This window comes from Peromyscus californicus, unplaced genomic scaffold (genome assembly GCF_007827085.1).
Source record: "Peromyscus californicus insignis strain IS unplaced genomic scaffold, ASM782708v3 Scaffold_24__1_contigs__length_46423439, whole genome shotgun sequence".
NCBI lineage: Eukaryota > Metazoa > Chordata > Mammalia > Rodentia > Cricetidae > Peromyscus > Peromyscus californicus.
In genome coordinates, this window is record NW_026294535.1 from 12474687 (window position 1) to 12494387 (window position 19701).

Here is a 19701-nt window from a genome sequence, read left to right on the forward strand (position 1 = left end):
GTGTTAGAGAGAAAAAGAGGTCAGAATAAGGGGCACCACAGGGGGTGTGGGGTGGGAGTCTCTGCTGTTTGATGTGAGATGTCTCTGGTAAGAGGTCTTATGAACAGAAACACCTGGAAGCTGGTCTTTCTGCTGGAGAGAGTATTCTAGGCAGTAGGAAGACAGAACAGAGGACCTTAGTTAAGAGGACAGTCCCCAAAGCCAAGTAGAGCTATGATCTGCAGACATTTGTCCCTGCAAATGTCTCTGGACTCGCTGGTCCTACACACTCCCCGGCCCTGCTCCCCATTGAAGTCCCTCTGGAGTTGAGAAATTGTTGCTGACGTGGCTTTGCTGTTTCATAGCTCAAAGCTTTCAAGAGAGTTTTATTTGTTGATCGCTTGGGTCATGAGAGATTTATAGAACAGTAATGTAAACGTCTTACATAGACGGTAAAATGGGGTGTGCCAGTCTATCTCAAAAGCTAAGACTTTGTCCTTTCCGGCCTCACAATGCTTTTCTGGAGCCATAAGTAATGTGTAAGATCTAAGCGAGGTGGGAATAAGTCGTGGGCAAGGACTAAAGACAGAGATGAGAGCACATTGCAGGCTTCCTTCATTGTGCTGTGCAGCACAGGCATTCAGGAGGGCAAGAATGTGGACAGTGGTACTACTTGGAGCATGTATGTGTGTAAGCAGAAATGGAATGCATCACTTTATATGTGGGTTAAAATGAAGGACACATAGTCTATACTCAGTGTTTATAGTCAGATAACAGTATACAGTGCTTTCTTTTGACCCATGTTTCTTGGGGGTTGAATCAAGGACCTGGAGCATACTAGGCAAACACTCTCTCCCTGAGCTATGTCCCCAAAGCTCTATTTATTTATTTATTTATTTATTTATTTATTTATTTATTTATTTATTTATTTATTTATTTATGTTTGTTTGGGAACTGAGGATCGAACCCAGGGCCTTGTGCTTGCTAGGCAAGCGCTCTACCACTGAGCTAAATCCCCAACCCCCTCTCTTTATTTTTATTGTTGTTATTTTTATTATTATTGATGTATATATGCCATGATACGTATGTGGAGGTCAGAGAATAACTGTGGGGTTTGTTCTCTGCTTCCACCTTTTCATTGGTTCTGGGGTCAAATTCAGGGTGCCAGGCATACAGGGCAAGCACCTTTGCCCTGTAAACGGAGGCAGGGCTTTTCTGTCCTGACCACCTGGTCCCAAATAAACACACAAGGCTTATATTAATTACAAAATGCTCAGCCGATAGCTCAGGCTTATTACTAACTAGCTCTTACATTTAAATTAACCCATTTCTATTCATCTACGTATTGCCATGTGGCTGTGGCTTTACAGGTCCTCTGGCATTTTGCTTCTTGGGTGGCTCATTCACATCTCCCCAACTCCACCCTTCTTCTTCACCTCCTTAGCTTGTTTTTTTCTGCCTAACCTTATCCTGCCTTGCTGTTGGTCAGTCAGCTTCTTTATTAAACCAATCAGAGCATAATTTACGCACTGTACAGGAATATTCCACAGCATTGCCCCTGAACCTTTCTCCTGACCCCACTCTTTTTCCTTTTTGTTTTTGAGGTAGGTTCTCACTCTGGCTTTGAGCTCATTCTTAAACAGGCCTTGAGTTTATGAGTCCCCTGTCTCAGCCTCCTGAGCAGGTGGGATTACAGGCCTTTACCACCAGACCTGTCTTAATGTTTTTATAACCAGAAAAACCTAAGTATTACTTTTAAAATCCATTGTTCCAATCTAATACTATGATTCTGAGACTTAATAAGACATATAATGATGGAAGCTTTTAGTGTGTTCTAAGGGAGATAGGATAAGACAGAGCTCTAGCTCATGGAGGTGATGTGTACATCTAGGGCCCAGCCTGTGAGGCAGTTTCATAGGTATAAAGTGCTCTCCAAGCTCATCAAATTGTATATAGTAATTATGCACCTTTAAAAAATGTCAATCATACCTCAATAAAGCAGTTAAAAAAAAAAGCTGGGCTTGATGAGGCATGCCTGTAATCCTCCAGGAGACTAAGGCAAGAGGATCACCAAGTTCAAAGCCAGGTTGAGCTACATAGGGAGATGCTGCCTCAAAAAAAGAGTGAGCGAAAGATGGTACATAGACTAGATGGATGGATGGATGGATGGATAGACAGACAGACAGACAGACAGCTAAGCTGGATTTGGAGCTGAGTAGGTAGGTGGATAATTAACACTCAGAAGGGCCTGCAAAGTATGGATTCTGAGTGTCAGAGGGTATGTGGAACAGGAGATTTGAGAATCCCCAAGCATAGTGGAAACACCAAGGCTGAGAATGTGCACACCTGACAATGTGCAGGCTGGTACAGGACTGAGAGAACCTCTCACCGGGAGCATGAGAACTGGTGTTTAGAATTTTTTTACAGTTCTAGGAAACGCGCCAAGGCGTCAAAGTGTCTGCCAAGCTGGAGATGGTCCAGTGCATTAAATGGGCCAAGCAGGAGACCTATGCCTTTCTTGTTCCTGGGAGTGCTCCTCAGTTCTTCCTGCAGAGGAAGTCTGGGAAGCAGTGAGCAGTCCCCTCCCACGGGGCAGATGCCAGCAGCCCAGGGGGAGAGGATGGTGTATTACTTCCTTATGAGTGCTGTGACAGATTACCATAAATGTAGTGACATCACAGATAACCCTACAGTTGTAGACGTGAGAGGTTCCAAATGGGTCTCGATAGGGTATAGTCAAGGCACAAAGTCACATGTCTTTAGCACACTGTAGGGAAAATCTGTCCTCCTGCCTTTCCCAGCTTCTGTGGGCAGCCTGTGTTCCCAGGCTCCTGGTCCCTTCCTTTACTGTCAAAGTCAGCAGGGTAAGGTCTTCAAATTCCAATCTCCACTTGTCTCATCCTGTCTCCTTTTCTGATCTGACTCTTCTACATCATTTATTTAAGTATTTCGTGATAACATTGACCCACCTACAGAATCTTCCCACTTGAGGTCTTTAGCTAGAACAACATGCAAAGTCCCCTTTCCATGTAAAGGCATATTTATGAGGTGTTTTTTTTTTTGTTTTGTTTTGTTGTTGTTGTTTTTTGAGACAGGTTTCTCTGTGTAGACTTGGAGCCTGTCCTGGATCTTACTCTGTAGACCAGGCTAGCCTCAAACTCACAGAGATCCACCTGCCTCTGCCTCCCAAGGGCTGGGATTAAAGGCGTGTGCCACCACCACCCAGCCTCTTTATGAATTCTTGAAAAAGACATATTCGGGGCCCACTGTTCTTCTGAACAGGCCAAGGTAGACTCTTTAGCCATCTCTGTCACAGAGCTTGTCTTTAAACTGTCGGACTTTGGCTCCTAAAAATAACTACTGAGTGATGTCTGCTCAGGTTGGCTCATACAATGCCTGGCTTTATCCTGGTGCTATGAATATGACCCAAACTTGGTCCTCCTGATTTTATACCATGTCTCCCAGCTTCATCCAACCCCAATTCCTCCCCAGGCTCAGAAAGGAAATAGGGCAAGGAATGGTATTAAATATCATCGAGGGTCAGGATAAGGTCAAATGCAGGCTGGGGAGTTGGGGAGGGGGGTGTCAGAATTTGGAATAAACCAAAAGCAGGCGGCAGGAACTACGGGTCTCAACGGTACTGGCTGTGAATGCTGACTATATTCATTTCCTAGGCTATCTTGAAAGTCACCATAAGCTGCTGTCTAAGACAGCAGAAATGTGTTCTCTCCCAGATCCAGGGGCTGGAAGACAGATGAAAGCACTGGGCTCCAGGAGAGATTCTCTCCCACACCTGTTTCTTTTCTGTCTGTTGGGCACCCACAGATTTCTTGGCTGGGCCTTTCCTTCCTTCTCTGTTCCTCTGTTTCTCTCTTTCTCTGTGCCCAGCTCCTCTTCATTCACGGACATCAGGATTAGCTTCAGCACCCACTATAAACCCAGGATGATTTCCTCCTGAGGCTCTTAACTGATTACATTTGCAAAGGACCCATTTTTCAAATAAGGTCACATCCTGAGGCTCAGGGGACTTGAGTTGGAGGAAGCTAGTACTCGACTCACTATAACTGCTGTGTCTCTGTGGAGTGTTATTTTTCCACATACTTGTACCTGCTGCTTTTCCACACACTCAAGTTCAGTTAGTGACACAGTTAGATGTTTCCACCTTAGATGGAAAACTAGTAACAAAGTGCTGCATAGATAGATAGACAGACAGACAAACAGACAGGCAGACAGAGCAACACAACAAGTTTGGATGTGGATTTAGGAGAATGTTTCCTGGCTGTTAGAGTTCTAGGAAGAAACCAGCATCACAATTGACTCATAAGGCCACCTCCCGATGAAGCAAGGCACCCTGGGGATTGCTTTGACCTCCACCTTTGCTGGAGTTCACATTTCATATTAGCTCCAATCACACATCTTCCCATCCCCTATATTTTTTAATTCTCCTAGCTTCCAGATGATGGTAGTTTCATCTCTTAAAAAAAGTTTGGAAGAGGGCTGGAGAGATGGCTCAGAGGTTAAGAGCACCGGCTGCTCTTCCAGAGGCCCTGAGTTCAATTCCCAGCATCCACATGGTGGCTCACAACCATCTGGAATGAGATCTGGTGCCCTCTTCTGTCAGCGGGCATACATGCAGGCAGGACACTGTATACATAATAAATAAATCTTTAAAAAAAAGAGTTTGGAAGGAACGATTAGGAAGCATGATGCGAACTGAGAATCAAGCCATGGGCGCAAGAGCCTTCCTTCCTTAGCAAGGTTGTAAATGTGCATTCCTGGGCTTCGCCTGCATTCAGCACTTCCTGCACGCTGACCGCACTTCCGGTGAAGCCCCTTTACACAGCTTCCCTTCCAGGTTGTTTCCGTGAGCCAAGTCAGCTGCCAGCTCGCCAGCGAAGACAAGACAGGTCAGCAAAAAAAAACCCTAAAGACGCAGAAGACTAAGGCTCGATTCTGAAGACACAAATACCTAGAAGGAGACGGATTAACAGGCTCACAAAGTGGCTGCGCGCGTCACACTAAACACCCGCCCTCGGTGTGGAAGGGCCTGTCCCAGCTTTGATGCTGAGATGAATTGAAGGGCACGGGACCTGGAGTCATTTCAAAGGCTGAGGAAGCTCTTTCAAAAGGTCGTTCCGCCTCTCAACAATGCTAGTTTAAAAGTTGGGAAGGAAAGATTAGGAAGCATGATGCAATTTTCTGGCATTTTAATTGAACATCTCGTTCCAGGACACTGTAGAAAGAACAGAGAAGTAATAATTGCTTCTCCAAGAATAAATGTATTTCACTGGATTTTTTGAGAGTTGTTGGCGGTGGGTTGTTTTTTTTTTTTTTTTTTTTTTTGAGGAAGGGTCTCACTATGTAACGGGGGCTGATCTCAAACTCTTTGTATAGGGCCAGGTTGTCTTCAAACTTTGTGAACCTCCAGCTTCAACTTTTTTTTTAAAAGATTTATTTATTTATTATGTATACAGAAGAAGGCGCCAGATCTCATTATAGATGGTTGTGAGCCACCATGTGGGTGCTGGGAATTGAACTCAGGACCTCTGGAAGAGCAGTCAGTGCTCTTAACCTCTGAGCCATCTCTCCAGCCCCCAGCTTCAACTTAAGTGTTAGAATTACCAGTTTGTGCCACCAGGCCAGAATTTCCAAGTATTGCTGTGTGTGTGTGTGTGTGTGTGTGTGTGTGTGTGTGTGTGTGTGTGTGTGTGTGTGTGTGTTGGGGGGAGTGGGTTAACTAGAAAGAGCATTCTAGATTTTATTTAATTTTCCCAGGAAACCTATGATTTAAGCATAATTCTCATCAAAGAGAACCAAGGCTTATGCAAGATGAATAACTTTTCCAAGTCCACATAGTTACAGAAGAGCATCGAAAGTTTTTAGCCTTTAATCCAGGGCTCTCCCCCACCCTTTCCAACCCTTAATAGGTTGAGAGAAGGAAGGGCGAGAGCTGAGTCCACACTAGATGAGTCACCGTGAGTCATGGTAATGGTGACACTGGAATTATGAGCCTGGCCTTGGAAGCTAGATGACTTACGTATCTGGCTGTCTGCCGGAGCTTGGAGGCAACCTGGCTGTGCATCTTGCAGGCCAGTTCAAGCTGCTTCATGTGATGGCTGGGTTGCCAAGCGGCAAGAATGAAGGAGAGCCCCACTGAGTGCTTTCAAGCTGCTGATCAAATAGGGCAAGGCACGTGGCCACATCTACCTTCAGAGCATGGAGAAAGAGACACGTGTTCTCTTGAGACAGTGTACGATTTTGCCTTTATTTTTTTCCCAATCAGCTATGAGAGAAATGTCTCTCTCCTTTGGGTCTTTCCACCTTTGGTTCTATTTTGATCAATCGTTTCCCATTACCTTGAGATGTGCAAACACATAACAGATGGATGAGCATTAGTTTGCCACCCAAGGGTATTGATGAAAACTTGTAAGGCTTGGTTATTTTCTCCCGCCTGGTGCTGGCCCAGATAGTTTTATATTCTCTTAACTCTGTATGCTATGCTGATCCAACCTAGACTGGCCACCTTCTATTATTTTAGGTATCATATCCGTCACCTGCAACTATTCCCAAAGTTCAGACACCGAAGTCTATTTACATTACCGCATTCATGTACTTTCTGTCCCAGAATGGAATACCTGAGACCATCTCTCTAGCTCCCTCCTATGAATTCTTTACTGTTCCTTCATGATGGTATTGGTTTTTACTCTCTGGGCTCTTTTGAGGGGCTGCCACCCAGCTCCCAAATAAATCACACACAGGGGCTTATTCTTAATTATAAATGTCCAGCCCTAGCTTGGCTTGTTTCTCACCAGCTTTCCTTATCTTAAATTATCCTGTCTACATTTTGCCTCTGGGCTTTTCCTGTTCTCTTATTTCTGTGAATCTTGCTCTTACTCCATGGCTTGCTGTGTAGCTGGGTGGCTGGCCCCTGGAGTCCTCCTCCTTCTCTGGCTCCTTCCTTTTCTTACTCCTCCATCTCTTTTCTTCTCTCTCCCCCCAGTTTTCTCCTTCTATATATTCTCTCTGCCTGCCAGCCCTGCCTATCCTTTCTCCTGCTTTGCTATTGGCTGTTCAGTTCTTTATTAGATTACCAGGTCTTTTAGACAGGCACAGTAACACAGCTTCACAGAGTTAAACAAATGCAACATAAACAAAAGTAACACACCTTAAAATAATATTCCCTAATACCTTCATATTGCAAATGCTTGCTCTAGAGGTTGCTGTAGCTCTCAGCATTTACTGTTGACTACTTCTCAGTGAGAAAACCCATTATGATGGGGGTGTTGGCAGTATATTGGTATTCGTATATATGTATTATTATTATTGTATGTTAAATTTTTATTTACTATTTTGTGTGTGGATGATGGGGGACACACATGTGCCGTGGTACACATGTGGAGGTCAGAGGACAATTTTGTGGAGGGGTTTTTCTCCTTCCACCTTTATGTGGGTTCTGGGAATCTAACTCACTTAATCAGGCTTACACAACAAACACATTTGTCTGCTGAGCCTTGTCAGCAGCCCTTAGGTCAGCGGTCATGACCCCTTTGGGGGTCGAATGACCTTTTACCAGGGGTCACATATCAGATATCATGCATATCAGATATTTACACTACGATTCACAACAGTAGCAAAGTTACAGTTATGAAGTAGCAACGAAAATAATTTTATGGTTGGGGGTCAGCACCGCATGAGGAGCTGTATTAAAGGGTCGCAGCATTAGGAAGGCTGAGAACCACTGTTCTAGAGAGCTCTTGAATCCATGCCCATGTCTCTCTCTCTCTCACCTATATCCTAGTCCAAGCTATTATCATCATCTCTCCTGAATCATTGAACAAGTCCGACCTTCTAAGCCTGCCAGTGTAGACCTGCCTTGCACCCGCCCATCTAATCACGTGCGCGATTTGTTGTTAAAAAGCTTTGATGTCTCATTGTTCTTGAAGGTGGAGTTAGGATAGCTTGGGATTCCAGCACATCTGGCCCAAGGCTGCCCATCGCTCCAGAATCCACGCTAGTCACACTAGTTTTCTGGTTTTGTTTTCCTTACCCCTGAATGCATCTGTGAATCTTTGGGGTCAGATGCCCATGTCCGATTCAGTCAGCCATAGTCAAAGAATCGTGGTCACATGGTCTTATTAAATAAGAAACAGAACCAAATGCAGAGTTAAAAGCCCAAGAGGTCAGAGCAGTAGCTAAGAGCTGAGACTTAAAACTGCCTTCTTACCCTTCCTGCTGCTGCCGTCCTTCCCCTCAGAAAGAGGCCTACTTCCTATGTGTCTGTCTTTTTATTGACTTTCTGTTCTGCCTTCTTATTGGTTGTAAACCCAACCACATGACCTCCTTGTCACTGCCTGTCTATACAGACCGCCAGGTCTCTATGGTTGGTAATGAGATTAAAGGCGTGTGTCTCCATGCTGGCTGTATCCTTGAACACACAGAGATCTGCCTGTCATGTGATCAGGATTAAAGGTGTATGCCACCACCGCCCAGTTTCTGCTATGGCTTGCTATTAGCTCTGACCCCCAGGCAACTTTATTTATTAACATACAAATAAAATCACATTTCAGTACAAATAAAATATCACCATAACATGATATGATAGAGGCTAGCACAGTTCATATTTGTTCCCTTGTGGGAGTGATGGATGGAAAAGGACACGCATCCTAAATGGGTCATCTGAATCAACTGAGTACTCTTGGCTCCCAAGAAGCACTGGGGCAGAAGTAGAGTGACCGTCTCCCAGCAAAAGGGTTCTTTTGCTCTTTAAGGCTACATCTCGGTGGCTTCCATCACCTTAGCTAAATCAATAAATCTGTGAAGATTTATTTCCTTGTTCTAAATTAGCCCTATCTCTGTGTTTGTCATAGGAAAGTCATAGCCATGATGTTTAATCAGGATGGAGGCATGCTGATCAGCAAGAAAGGAAACATCGTACGAGAATGGATGTGGCCTTCCAAGGGAAAGATTGAAGATCCAATTGAAATCGGGGTATTATTTTGGAACTTGTTATTCTTTTTCAAATGTGTGTGTGTGTGTGTGTTTGTGTATGCTCATAGGTGTAAGAGGGCACATGTGTGAGCAGGTGTACGTGAATATAGAGGCCATGAGGAACACCATCCACCTCCTTTGAGATGAGATCTCTCATTGACCTGCAACTTAGGATAGATTGTAATTAGGATAAATTGTCTGGCTGGTGATGCTCAGGGACCCTGTCTCTGCCTCCCAGTGCCGGGAATACAAGCATGTGCCAGCATGCCTGGTATTGTTGTGTGAGCCCTGTTATAACTGAAAAGGGGGCAAGTTTGACTCCAGGCCAGAAGACTATTGCCACCCAAGGACATGAGACTGAGTTACTATTTTACAATTAAAAAGGGGGAAAAGCTGAGAAATTGAACTTTGTATGCATGTATTCTGCCATTTGAAAGTTAACAAATGATCTAAACTTTGTAAGCACTCACTGAGTGCTTCTGAGTGGTCATTCTGTGACTGTGGTGCCAGCTTCCTAGGGTCACATAAAGTTACCTTTTGTGTGTGTTTGTAAACTAAACAGGCCGCAATAAGACAGGGCCACTGTGTCTGGTTGTTTAGGTGGTACACTGCACAGGTAACTGTCAGGGTACATTTGTAGAGAACTGTGATGTCCAGGTAGCCACAACGCCACTTTTGATTCTTGAACCTCAAAATAGTTTGCAAGTCCACACGTCAGATTTCCAAGACTTCACAGAAAAAGAGAATGCAAGGAAGGTGTCTTAGTAAGTTTATGGACCAACCAGGGAAATGCCTCAGTAGCTAGAGATGCCTGTTGCCAAGGCTGATGACCAGAGTTGACAACTCAGGACCTACTTGGTAGAAGGTGGAAAAGAGCCAATCCTGAAGGTCAGTCTCTGACCACCACACGTGGAGATGTTTATTATAAACTATGTTCTCAAAGTAACCCCTCTTGCATTCTACTCTTTTTTTTTTTTTTTTTTTTTGGTTTTTCGAGACAGGGTTTCTCTGTTTAGCTTTGCGCCTTTTCCTGGAACTCACTTGGTAGCCCAGGCTGGCCTCGAACTCACAGAGATCCGCCTGGCTCTGCCTCCCGAGTGCTGGGATTAAAGGCGTGCGCCACCACCGCCCGGCACATTCTACTCTTTTTAACATGTCTACTAGCAATTAAAAAAACAGTCACTCCCTGGTTCACACCTGTGGCTTACCTCGCATTTCCTATGAATAGCCCCATTGTGAACATCTGCATGGGAAGTAATGTTTCTGTCTTTCCACACGACTTACAAAATCGCACGCCCCGTATCCCCTCTTCAGATGGTACATCTTAAAGAAGTGATGTCCGTGTCTGGAGGGATAGGGAAGCAAAGAGAACATCAAGAAACTACCAGGCAAGATCCCGTGTGTGAATTTCTTGACATTCCGACATCAGGATCTCCTCATCTTTTGCCTACAAAAACAGTCAGAGAGATTATTTATTTTGGATTACCTCAGCTGGTGCCTTCAGAGAGCGGATGAGGGCAACTTGTACCTCAAGCAAGAGTCCTTACAGACTTCATTAGGATGCTGTATCCACAGAGTGTGTGTGCGTGCGCGTGTGTGTGCACGTGTGTGCATGCGTGTGTGTGCGCGCGCGCATGTGTGTGTGTGTGTGTGTGTGTGTGTGTGTGTGTGTGTGTGTGCTGACCAGCACACTCTACTGAGCTTCATTCTTTTTGTTTGTTTGTTTGTTTTTTTGTTTGTTTGTTTTCGAGACAGGGTTTCTCTGTGTAGCTTTGCGCCTTTCCTGGAACTCGCTTTGGAGACCAGGCTGGCCTCGAACTCACAGAGATCCGCCTGCCTCTGCCTCCCGAGTGCTGGGATTAAAGGCATGCGCCACCACCGCCCGGCCTGAGCTTCATTCTTAACCCCACAATCATTTTGTAATCGCTGCTTTCCCATTCTTATCCTTTATTAAAAACCCCTCCCACTTTAACAGCAACATTAAGGCTTCTAAAATGTGCAAATCCTTGGCAATCATTAATGGCATTTCTTGGCGCTAAAGGGCATCTACCAAGCATATCATGCAGGGAGAGGCTGCTATGTCCTGAGGCAGAATGAGACCTCAGAAGGACCCAATTGACATAGGATTTTCTCAATCTAAAGTGGACCCCATCTTCTTTTAAGATACGACTGCATGCCTTGCAAAATAATTTCTGCCCATTCACCCTCTTTCCGTAAGTGAGCAACACAAAACCCCCAAACCCGACTCTTAAGTTTCTGACATGTAGGTGGAAGCTGCCTGTGAATGCCTGTTCCTCATTTCCTCAACTTGCACTTGACTTGTAAAAGGAGATTCTATGCCCCCAAACGATCCCCTTTCTGTTGCTTCCAGGTAAATCAATATATCACTGTGACTATTTCGGGGCGCTTCGCCATCACCTTGATGTACAAACGGCATCCACAAAGCCTGAAGCTGTCACTGGCGCCTGTGAAACACAAGCCTCCACGTTTACCTAATAAGGTGGGCCAGAGGTCTCTTAGTCACCTTAGACAACGGGTTCTCAACCTGTGGGTCGCATATTAGACATTTGCATTATAATCCATAACAGTAGCAAAATGACAGTTATGAAGTGGCAATAAGAATAATTTTATGACTGGGGGTCACCACAGCATGAGGAACTATATTAAAGGGTCCCAGCATTAGGAAGGCTGAGAGCCACTGTCTTAGACATTTAACCAGATTTAGTGGGGTGTGCCTTTTAAATTCAGTACTCAGGAGGCTGAGGCAGGAAGATTATGGGTTCCAGGACAGCCTGATCTGCACAGTGAGACCAACCTCAGATGCATTAAGGAGACTTTGCCTGAAAAGGAAAATATGTTTCTGTTTTCATGCAGCTAAGTCTTGAGCTTGGCTGGATTTTGATCAAACTTCAGAAACTTGAAAAATCTGGAGTGTATTTATGTGAATGGTACAGTTATTAAAGAAAGCATATGAACATGTATATAAGTTACTTTTTACTTTGTAGAATTGCTACAAACATGTTGAACACCCTGGATTTGTATGAATTTCTTTATAACCGTGAATGCCTTTATGCCAAGCTATCTTGCTTCCCTGGGTTTCATTAGCTATGACTTCTGAATAAAGCTTTACCCTCTCCCAGATGTTCCCTGATATCCACCCCTCTACCCGAGATGCTAAGGAAATGTTGGCGACCTACAAAACGAAGTGCAGGCTGCTGAAGTTCATGGCCCAGAACAAAGATGTGAGTGCCAAGTATTCACTATTCCCATCTGGCGGCTGAGGTGGGGATGGCTTTTATTTTTCACACTATTCTAGTTACTTTCAGTTCCAACATAGACTCGGGTTGTTTGAGAAAGCCAGTGAGTCTTTGATGGTCTCTGTCTCAGATGGGGAACAGTCAGTTCATGCTTTCTGATTGGCCCAGGGTTCATGGTTTCTGATTGGTCCAGGGTTCCTGCTTTCTGATTGGTACAGCGTTCATGCTTTCTGATTGGCCCAGGCATCTGTAGCTCCTCCCACCTACAGCTGGGTTGTGTTCAAGTTGCCAAAGAAGCTTGGGTGGGTAAGCTTCTGGTTAATATAAATCATGACGAAGAGTGATGATCATTTTATTTATGAATGAACTGAAGCTAGGAATGATGTTCATTTTATTTATGAATGAACTGAAACTGGGAATGGTGTTTATTTATGAATGAACTGAAGCATGCTAATAGTTGCTTCTTTCTCATAGGTAGGGCCTTAGAATCTAAGGCCCTTTCATACTCATAGAATTTTAAACTTTGGGGGAAGTAAAGTCCTGATAATGCAGCATATTCATTTCCATGAAAAAAGTCTTACATATCTATTTTAAAAGACTGAAAGGATGCATATCTAATATTTCATATTGAATATATTACTTATAAGATTTGCTTACATGCATGCACACACACACACACACACACACACACACACACACACACACACGCACAATGTGTGTGCTTGGTGCCTGTGGAGGCAAGAAGAAGGTATTGAATCCCTCAGAACTAGAGTTACAATAGACAGTTGTGAGCCTCCGTGTAGATGTGGTTCCTGGGAACCAAACATGGGTCCTCAGCAAGAGTAGCAAGTGTTCGAACTGCTGAGCTGTCTCTCCAGCATCAAATGAATATGTTAATTTTAAAAATAAGAAAGAAAGAGATCTTTGTGAATGTTAGTACTATTAGTACAGAATCCTGTACTACTGCCCATCAGTTGGTGACTAGATAAAAAGACATGATCACTTTTTAGTACAGAAGCCCTGGTAAGAAGGGCTTCTGAGGTGCTGAAACAAATGACGTCCTCCAGGCATGGTGGCTTCCTCCCGTAATCCCAGCACTTCAGAGGCGAACGCTGGAGTATGGCGAGTTGGAGGAGAGGTTGGGTTGTACAGAGATAGCCACAGGATGAATATCCGAAACGTCCAGCTAAGCAAGAAAAGTCAGACATGGAAGAGTAAACAAGGTGCGATTCCAATTGTGTGGGACCCTAGAAAAGACCTCTGGGCAGAGTGGGGAATGCTCACAAAGAGGAAGAGGAAAATTTGATCCTACATCTTGACTAGAGAGTGTACCTTCACGGGGCCCAAATCCATCCAATGGTCACCTTAAAGGATCTTGTGTATTGAATATAAATTACAACAAAAAAAAGTTGTCATGCCTAAAAAGAATTCTAGTAAGAGCACAGATTCAGTGACTTGTCGAGCAAAGAGAGGAAGTTCACACGCTAGCTGCACACATCAGCAGCACCAGAGCGAAGGACGGCATTTTGCTCCATATCGGCCGACACCAACGAGAGACTTGCTCTTTGTGGTGGTTCAGGTACAGGAATGGCAGATTTTCCTCTTTGTTTTTTTTTCTTTCGTTCATTCTTTCATATTTTTGCAGTGCTGGCAATCCGGAGCCTGGCACATGCTAGGCAGGCGATGCACCACTGAATTAGATTCCCAGGCATCACGCTTTTTCAAGCACACTTATCCTGTTCAAGGTGTTAACTGTATGAATCACAGAGACAGTTCCTACCCAGTCTGTGTGCCTGTGGACAGACATGTGTTTGGGAATTTTTGGTGTTCATGTGTTACTTCTCTGGGCTTTTTAACTTGTGCCTACTGATCCTTTGAAAAAGAAGAAAACCACACTCTCTCATTTGCCTCTGCCTTTCCCAAAGTTTATTTCCCACACATGGTGCTCAGGCCTATCACATGTTGTCAATTCCATTCAGTGTCTTTGCTAGCAAGTTGTGTTTTTAGCAAGTCTGAGAGAATTTTCCATCAACCTATGCTGTGGAGGGTTTGGAGAGAGGAAAGGGAAGGGAGAAATTAATTATAATCTCAAAAAAAGTAAAAAAAAAAAGGCTTCTAAAAGAGGGGGAGAGAGGGAAGAGTGAACAGATGAATGGATGGATGGAGAGAGGGAAGAGTGAACAGATGAATGGATGGATGGAGGGAGGGAAGAGTGAACAGATGAATGGATGGATGGAGGGAGGGAAGAGTGAACAGATGAATGGGTGGGTGGAGAGAGGGAAGAGTGAACAGATGAATGGATGGATGGAGAGAGGGAAGAGTGAACAGATGAATGGGTGGGTGGAGGGAGGGAAGAGTGAACAGATGAATGGATGGATGGAGGGAGGGAAGAGTGAACAGATGAATGGATGGATGGAGGGAGGGAAGAGTGAACAGATGAATGGATGGAGGGAGGGAAGAGTGAACAGATGAATGGATGGAGGGAGGGAAGAGTGAACAGATGAATGGATGGAGGGAGGGTGGGAAGAGTGAATAGATGAATGAATGGATGGAGAGAGGGAAGAGTGAACAGATGAATGGGTGGGTGGAGGGAGGGAGGGAAGAGTGAATAGTGAATGGGTGGATGGAGGGAGGGAGGTAAGAGTGAATAGATGAATGGGTGGATGGATGGAGGGAGGGAGGGAGGGAAGGAGGGAAGGAAGAGTAAATAGTGAATGGGTGGATGGATGGAGGGAGGGAAGAGTGAATAGATGAACAGATGGAGGGAGGGAAGAGTGAATAGATGAACAGATGGAGGGAGGGAAGAGTGAATAGATGAATAGATGGAGGGAGGGAGGGAAGAGTGAACAGATTAATGGTGGATGGATGGAGGGAGGGAGGGAGACTTCTGAAGAAATTCACTGATGTTATATTAACCATCTCAGTAAAGAGAAGTGAGGGGATGAAAGAAAAGATTTGAAGCTGCCGGTATGAGGGGTTTTTTTTTCAGTTCCAAGAGGTTTTTGTGTCTAGAAAAACAGTATTTGATTTGAGTTTAAAATTAATATTTTAGAGCTACCCATTAAAAACCCAGTTTTTGCCAGGGGTTGTGGTTCATGGCTTTAATTCTGGCACGTGAGAGGCTGGAACAGAAATGTTATGAGAGAGCAATCTCTAGCTGAGAGACTCAATCTCAAAACAATTTCTAAAAATTTGTTAAAACATTTCAGGGTGCTAGGCAGTGGTGGAACACGCCTTTAATCCCAGCACTTGGGAGGCAGAGGCAGGTGGATCTCTGTGAGTTTGAGGCCAGACTGGTCTACAAAGGACAGCCAAAGCTACACAGAGAAACTCTGTTTCAAAAAAAAGGCCATTTAAAATATACTTATTCCACTAATAATATCCACTAAGATAACCATTGTTTCTGTCTTCTCATTGATTGACTCAAATTGAGCTGATTATACTTGATAATTAGACTCCCATACAATTTAATGAACAAAATTTTACATATTTTGAAGTATATTTATAGTTTTAAAGTTTATTTTTATTTAAGTACTTCAAATGCATATTTATAACCATAGCAAGCAAAATATTCTCAGGTTCTTAACATTTACATAGCACATAAATTAAATTAAGGGATTCTCAAGTTCTCTCACATATTTCAATTATGTTTGAACTTAGTCGCTTTATCTAAAACTTTTAAAATTAATTGTCACAAGTCTATATCAATGTGTTCAACATAAATGGAAAACTCAAGGTGGGATATCTAAGGTTTTCTTTTTTAGTTTTTCTAGACAAGATTTCTTTGTGTAGCCTTGGCTGTCCTAGAACTCTCTGTAGACTAGACTGACCTTGAACTCACAGAGATCAGGCTGCCTCTGCCTCCCGAGTGCTGGGATTAAAGGTGTGAGCCACAATGCCTGGCTTTAGGTTTTCTTAACTGATCAAACCTTCAGATTTCCTGGGTTGAGAGAGAATCCTGCTGTTAAGAACACTTGTTGCTCTTGCAGAGAACCAGAGTGTGGCTCCCAGTAACCACATGGTAGCTCTCAACCATCCATAACTCCACATCCAGGGGATCTGACCCCCTCTCTGACCTCTGCAGGCTTTTTATGGTAGGCAAACATATACACAGCAAAACACTCTTCCACATAAGGTAACAAGATAAATCTAAAAAATGAACATAGAAAATCTTCAGATTTCCAATATAACAAATATAAAAGATGGTCTTGTGACAGATAATACATTCATACACATTAAAGCTTCAGTATCATGAGATAAATATACTTCATCTTTATTTTCCCATTTTTGAGGTTGAGATTAGATGGTAAAACTCCTGTTTTTAGGTGATTATATCAAGGCCACTGATGTTGCTTTAAGTCCTTTTTGGAATCATTACAACAAGGAAGTTCAAGTCTGTGCCTTTCAGATGGAGTTGAGTTTTCAAACTGAAGTGTCAGCTTTATTGCCCGATTTCTATGGAATAAATTCTTCAGAATGCTCCCTGCCTACTTCATCAGCCTCTGTGTGGCTCACTGACTCCTCTCTCCCTTCACATTCCCCCTGCTCTGTGCCCATCTTCATCTGGCTTTGAATAGTGCACAAAAATGGAGAATAAATAGAGAATTAAGTGTACCTTTACATATAAATGAATAATTACATATAGTTAATGAATATTTATAACTTTTGCTGCTGCTAAGTAAAAGTTAGTGCACTTAAACATTAGACTTTCTACTTATAACTCATGGTCTAACCTGGTCTCTGCTGTACTGTGATTGCCAGCCTGTTGAGGTTTTCCACTGACTGTGAACTCCTAGAGGATAGGGAAATGGCCTTTTCTCTCTTAGTTTATTATGATACCATAGCCTTTGTAAGTATGTATTTCAGTGGCGTTAAGTATGGTCACAAAAGAATATGGCTATTATGTATGACTTTAGTCTAAGTTTCTTGCACATTGTCAGGCTATAGATAGTACTTAATAAATACTTGTTGGGTGGTCTGATTAATGGGTGAATGGGTACATGAGGATGAAGGATTGATGTTTGCTGGCCACGCAGCAAGCAGTCTCCCTCATATATGTGTGTGTATACCAAGGATATTGATGTATATATTCATCTTCTCATTTAAAGGCTTCAAATTTAGCAGACCCAGTGGACACAGACTCTGATGATCCAGGAACGGACATAAGCCTTCTGCATGACCTTGTGGCATCCATCAAACTAAGCAAAATGCAGAAGAAGGTTAAACACATCCTCCTTCACTGGCTGAATTACTACAGATCCACATTGGGTAAGCCTTGGAATCCACTGCTCTGCAATCCCTGCTCCACAACCCATTGCTCCACAATCCATTGCTCTACATGACCAACTTCACAGTTCTGATTTCTAGAAAACCGATATTTAAACACCTGCCCCCACCGAGGTTCCAAGGTTGCAGGTTTATAACTGTGAAGCCCTGTTATACAACTTCTTATCATGGACCCTGGTGAAGGGCTGCAGCAGGAACACACAACATGACTTTTGATTTTGTTTACTTTTTTGGGAGAAGGCAATCCATTTGGCCACTGCTGTGTTTCCATAAGGAAAGGAACTTTCAATTTTATTTTTATTTATTTTTTTATATATCATTGGTTGTGAGCCTAGCCTTTACTAGCTGAACCATATCTCCAGCCCTTATATTTATTGTTTTGATGAGAAACTCCTCTCACACCATCAAGTCCAATCCTTAGTCTCCTCATTTGATCACTTGTGTTGAGAGGGGTCTCATGCTCAAATCCTCTATTGAATGCGCATCAACTCATGGCTGGTGTTGATTACAGAACCTAAAACAATCTTAGTTCTTGGCTGGTGATGACGAAACATAGTTTCTTCTCATTATTCATGGAAGTTGGGTTCTGTCTTCTCCACAAATACTAGGTTAGTGTGTTGGTTACTTTTCTTATCTCTGTGACCAAATACCTAATAAATAACAAGTCATAGGAAGGATTTACCTTGGCCCATGGTTTGAGACATTTGAGTCCATCATGAGGGGGAAGGTGTGGAAGAGCTCAGCATAGCAAGACGTCATGGCTGGGGCTCCTGACATCTCAATGGAAAGGACATAAAAAGTGGGGATGTTAGCACTTAGCTGGTTTCCTCTGTTTTTCCTTTTTATGGAATCACCTATATTCAGCATAGGCCTTTCGTCTTCAGCTAAACCTCACTGGAAATGTCTTCAAAGACATATAAGTGATTTCTTAGTCTTTGGCTGAGATCATGTGTAAAGAATGCCCAGAGGTGTGTTTTCTGGGTAATTCCAAATCCAGTCACGTTAACAATGAAGATTAATCACCCCATGACTGTCCATCCTTTGTCAGCTTGACATCCTAACATTCTAACCCTGGTCCTCAAAGGCTCACAGTAATTTCTTAATGCAAAATGCACTTAGTTCATCTTTAAGAGCCCAAAGTCTTAACAGTTTCAACATTGTCCCAAAAGCCAAAATCTCTGCTGAGATCCAAGATGATCTCTTAACAGAGTCCTTATGAAATTAAAAAAAAAAACACATTGCACACATCTCTAAACAGTGACATATGGTAAGCACTTCCATTTCAAAAAGAAAGAATGGCAACATAGCCTAGACTAAAGCATTATAAAAACCCAACAGGGCAAACATCAAATCCTGCAGCTCCACCTACAGTATCTGAGGCTCTTTGTGGTATCATCTGGGCTCCACCAGACTTGAGTGGTTCTGTCCCTTCAATTCTCCTGCCTGAGCACACATAACCTCTCAGTACGGATCCTCTCAGTGCCAGTAGCTTTTCTTGCTAGACATCTGATGGTCCAGGCACCTCCTGTTGTAGGTTGTGTTTTGGCTCTTTTTGGGGGGCCCACCACCTAGCTCCCAAATAAATCACACATAGAGGCTTATTCTTACTTATGAATGCCTGGCCTTAGCCTGGTTTGTTTCTAGCCAGCTTTTCTTAACTTTAATTATCCCCACCTACCTTTTGCCTCTGGCCTTTTCCCATTCTCTTACTTCTGTAAATTTTACTCTTACTCTTTGGCTTGCTTTGTAGCTGGGTGACTGGACCCTAGATCTTCCTCCTTCTCTGGCTCCTCCTTCTTCACTCCTCCATCTCTTTTTCTTTCTCTATATACTCTCTCTGTCTGCCAGCCCCACCTATCCTTTATCCTGCCTCCCTAGTGGGCATTCAGTTCTTTATTAGACCATCAGGTGTTTTAGACAGTCACAGTAACACAGCTTTACAGAGTTAAACAAATGCAACATAAACAAAAGTAACACACCTTAAGATAATATTCTACAATACCTCCAACATATGGGAGCATTCCCTGAAGCTTAGGCACTCTTTTCATAGCTTCTTGCCAGTCTTTGAGGGGAATTTAGCCCCACCGCATAGTGCCTGGCCTCCTCAGCTTTGTGAAGGGACCTTAGTGCGAAGTTTCACAGCTGCATTATACATGCCTATAAAATCAGTACAGTAACACAAATTGCTAAA

At 43.4% G+C, this 19701-nt stretch overlaps 2 protein-coding genes and 1 non-coding gene across 3 annotated transcripts in view; 1 reads left to right on the forward strand and 2 right to left on the reverse strand.

Moving 5' to 3' along the window:
- The window catches only part of LOC128119694 (uncharacterized), a 61510-nt gene that overhangs the window by 9345 nt on the left and 32464 nt on the right, over window positions 1-19701 (forward strand). Inside the window, exons 2-5 of the mRNA XM_052753149.1 lie at window positions 8847-8967; window positions 11339-11467; window positions 12108-12209; window positions 17333-17492. Of these exons, the coding sequence (XP_052609109.1) occupies window positions 8860-8967; window positions 11339-11467; window positions 12108-12209; window positions 17333-17492 (499 nt within the window). The 5' untranslated portion in view covers window positions 8847-8859. The remainder of the gene's footprint in view (window positions 1-8846; window positions 8968-11338; window positions 11468-12107; window positions 12210-17332; window positions 17493-19701) is intronic.
- Window positions 926-999, reverse strand: Trnaa-agc (transfer RNA alanine (anticodon AGC)). The gene has a single exon. It is a non-coding gene; the product is annotated as a tRNA-Ala (tRNA).
- Vezt (vezatin, adherens junctions transmembrane protein) overlaps window positions 10184-19701 on the reverse strand; it is a 117982-nt gene continuing 108464 nt past the window's right edge. Inside the window, exon 12 of the mRNA XM_052753143.1 lies at window positions 10184-10312. Within this exon, the coding sequence (XP_052609103.1) occupies window positions 10278-10312 (35 nt within the window). The 3' untranslated portion in view covers window positions 10184-10277. The remainder of the gene's footprint in view (window positions 10313-19701) is intronic.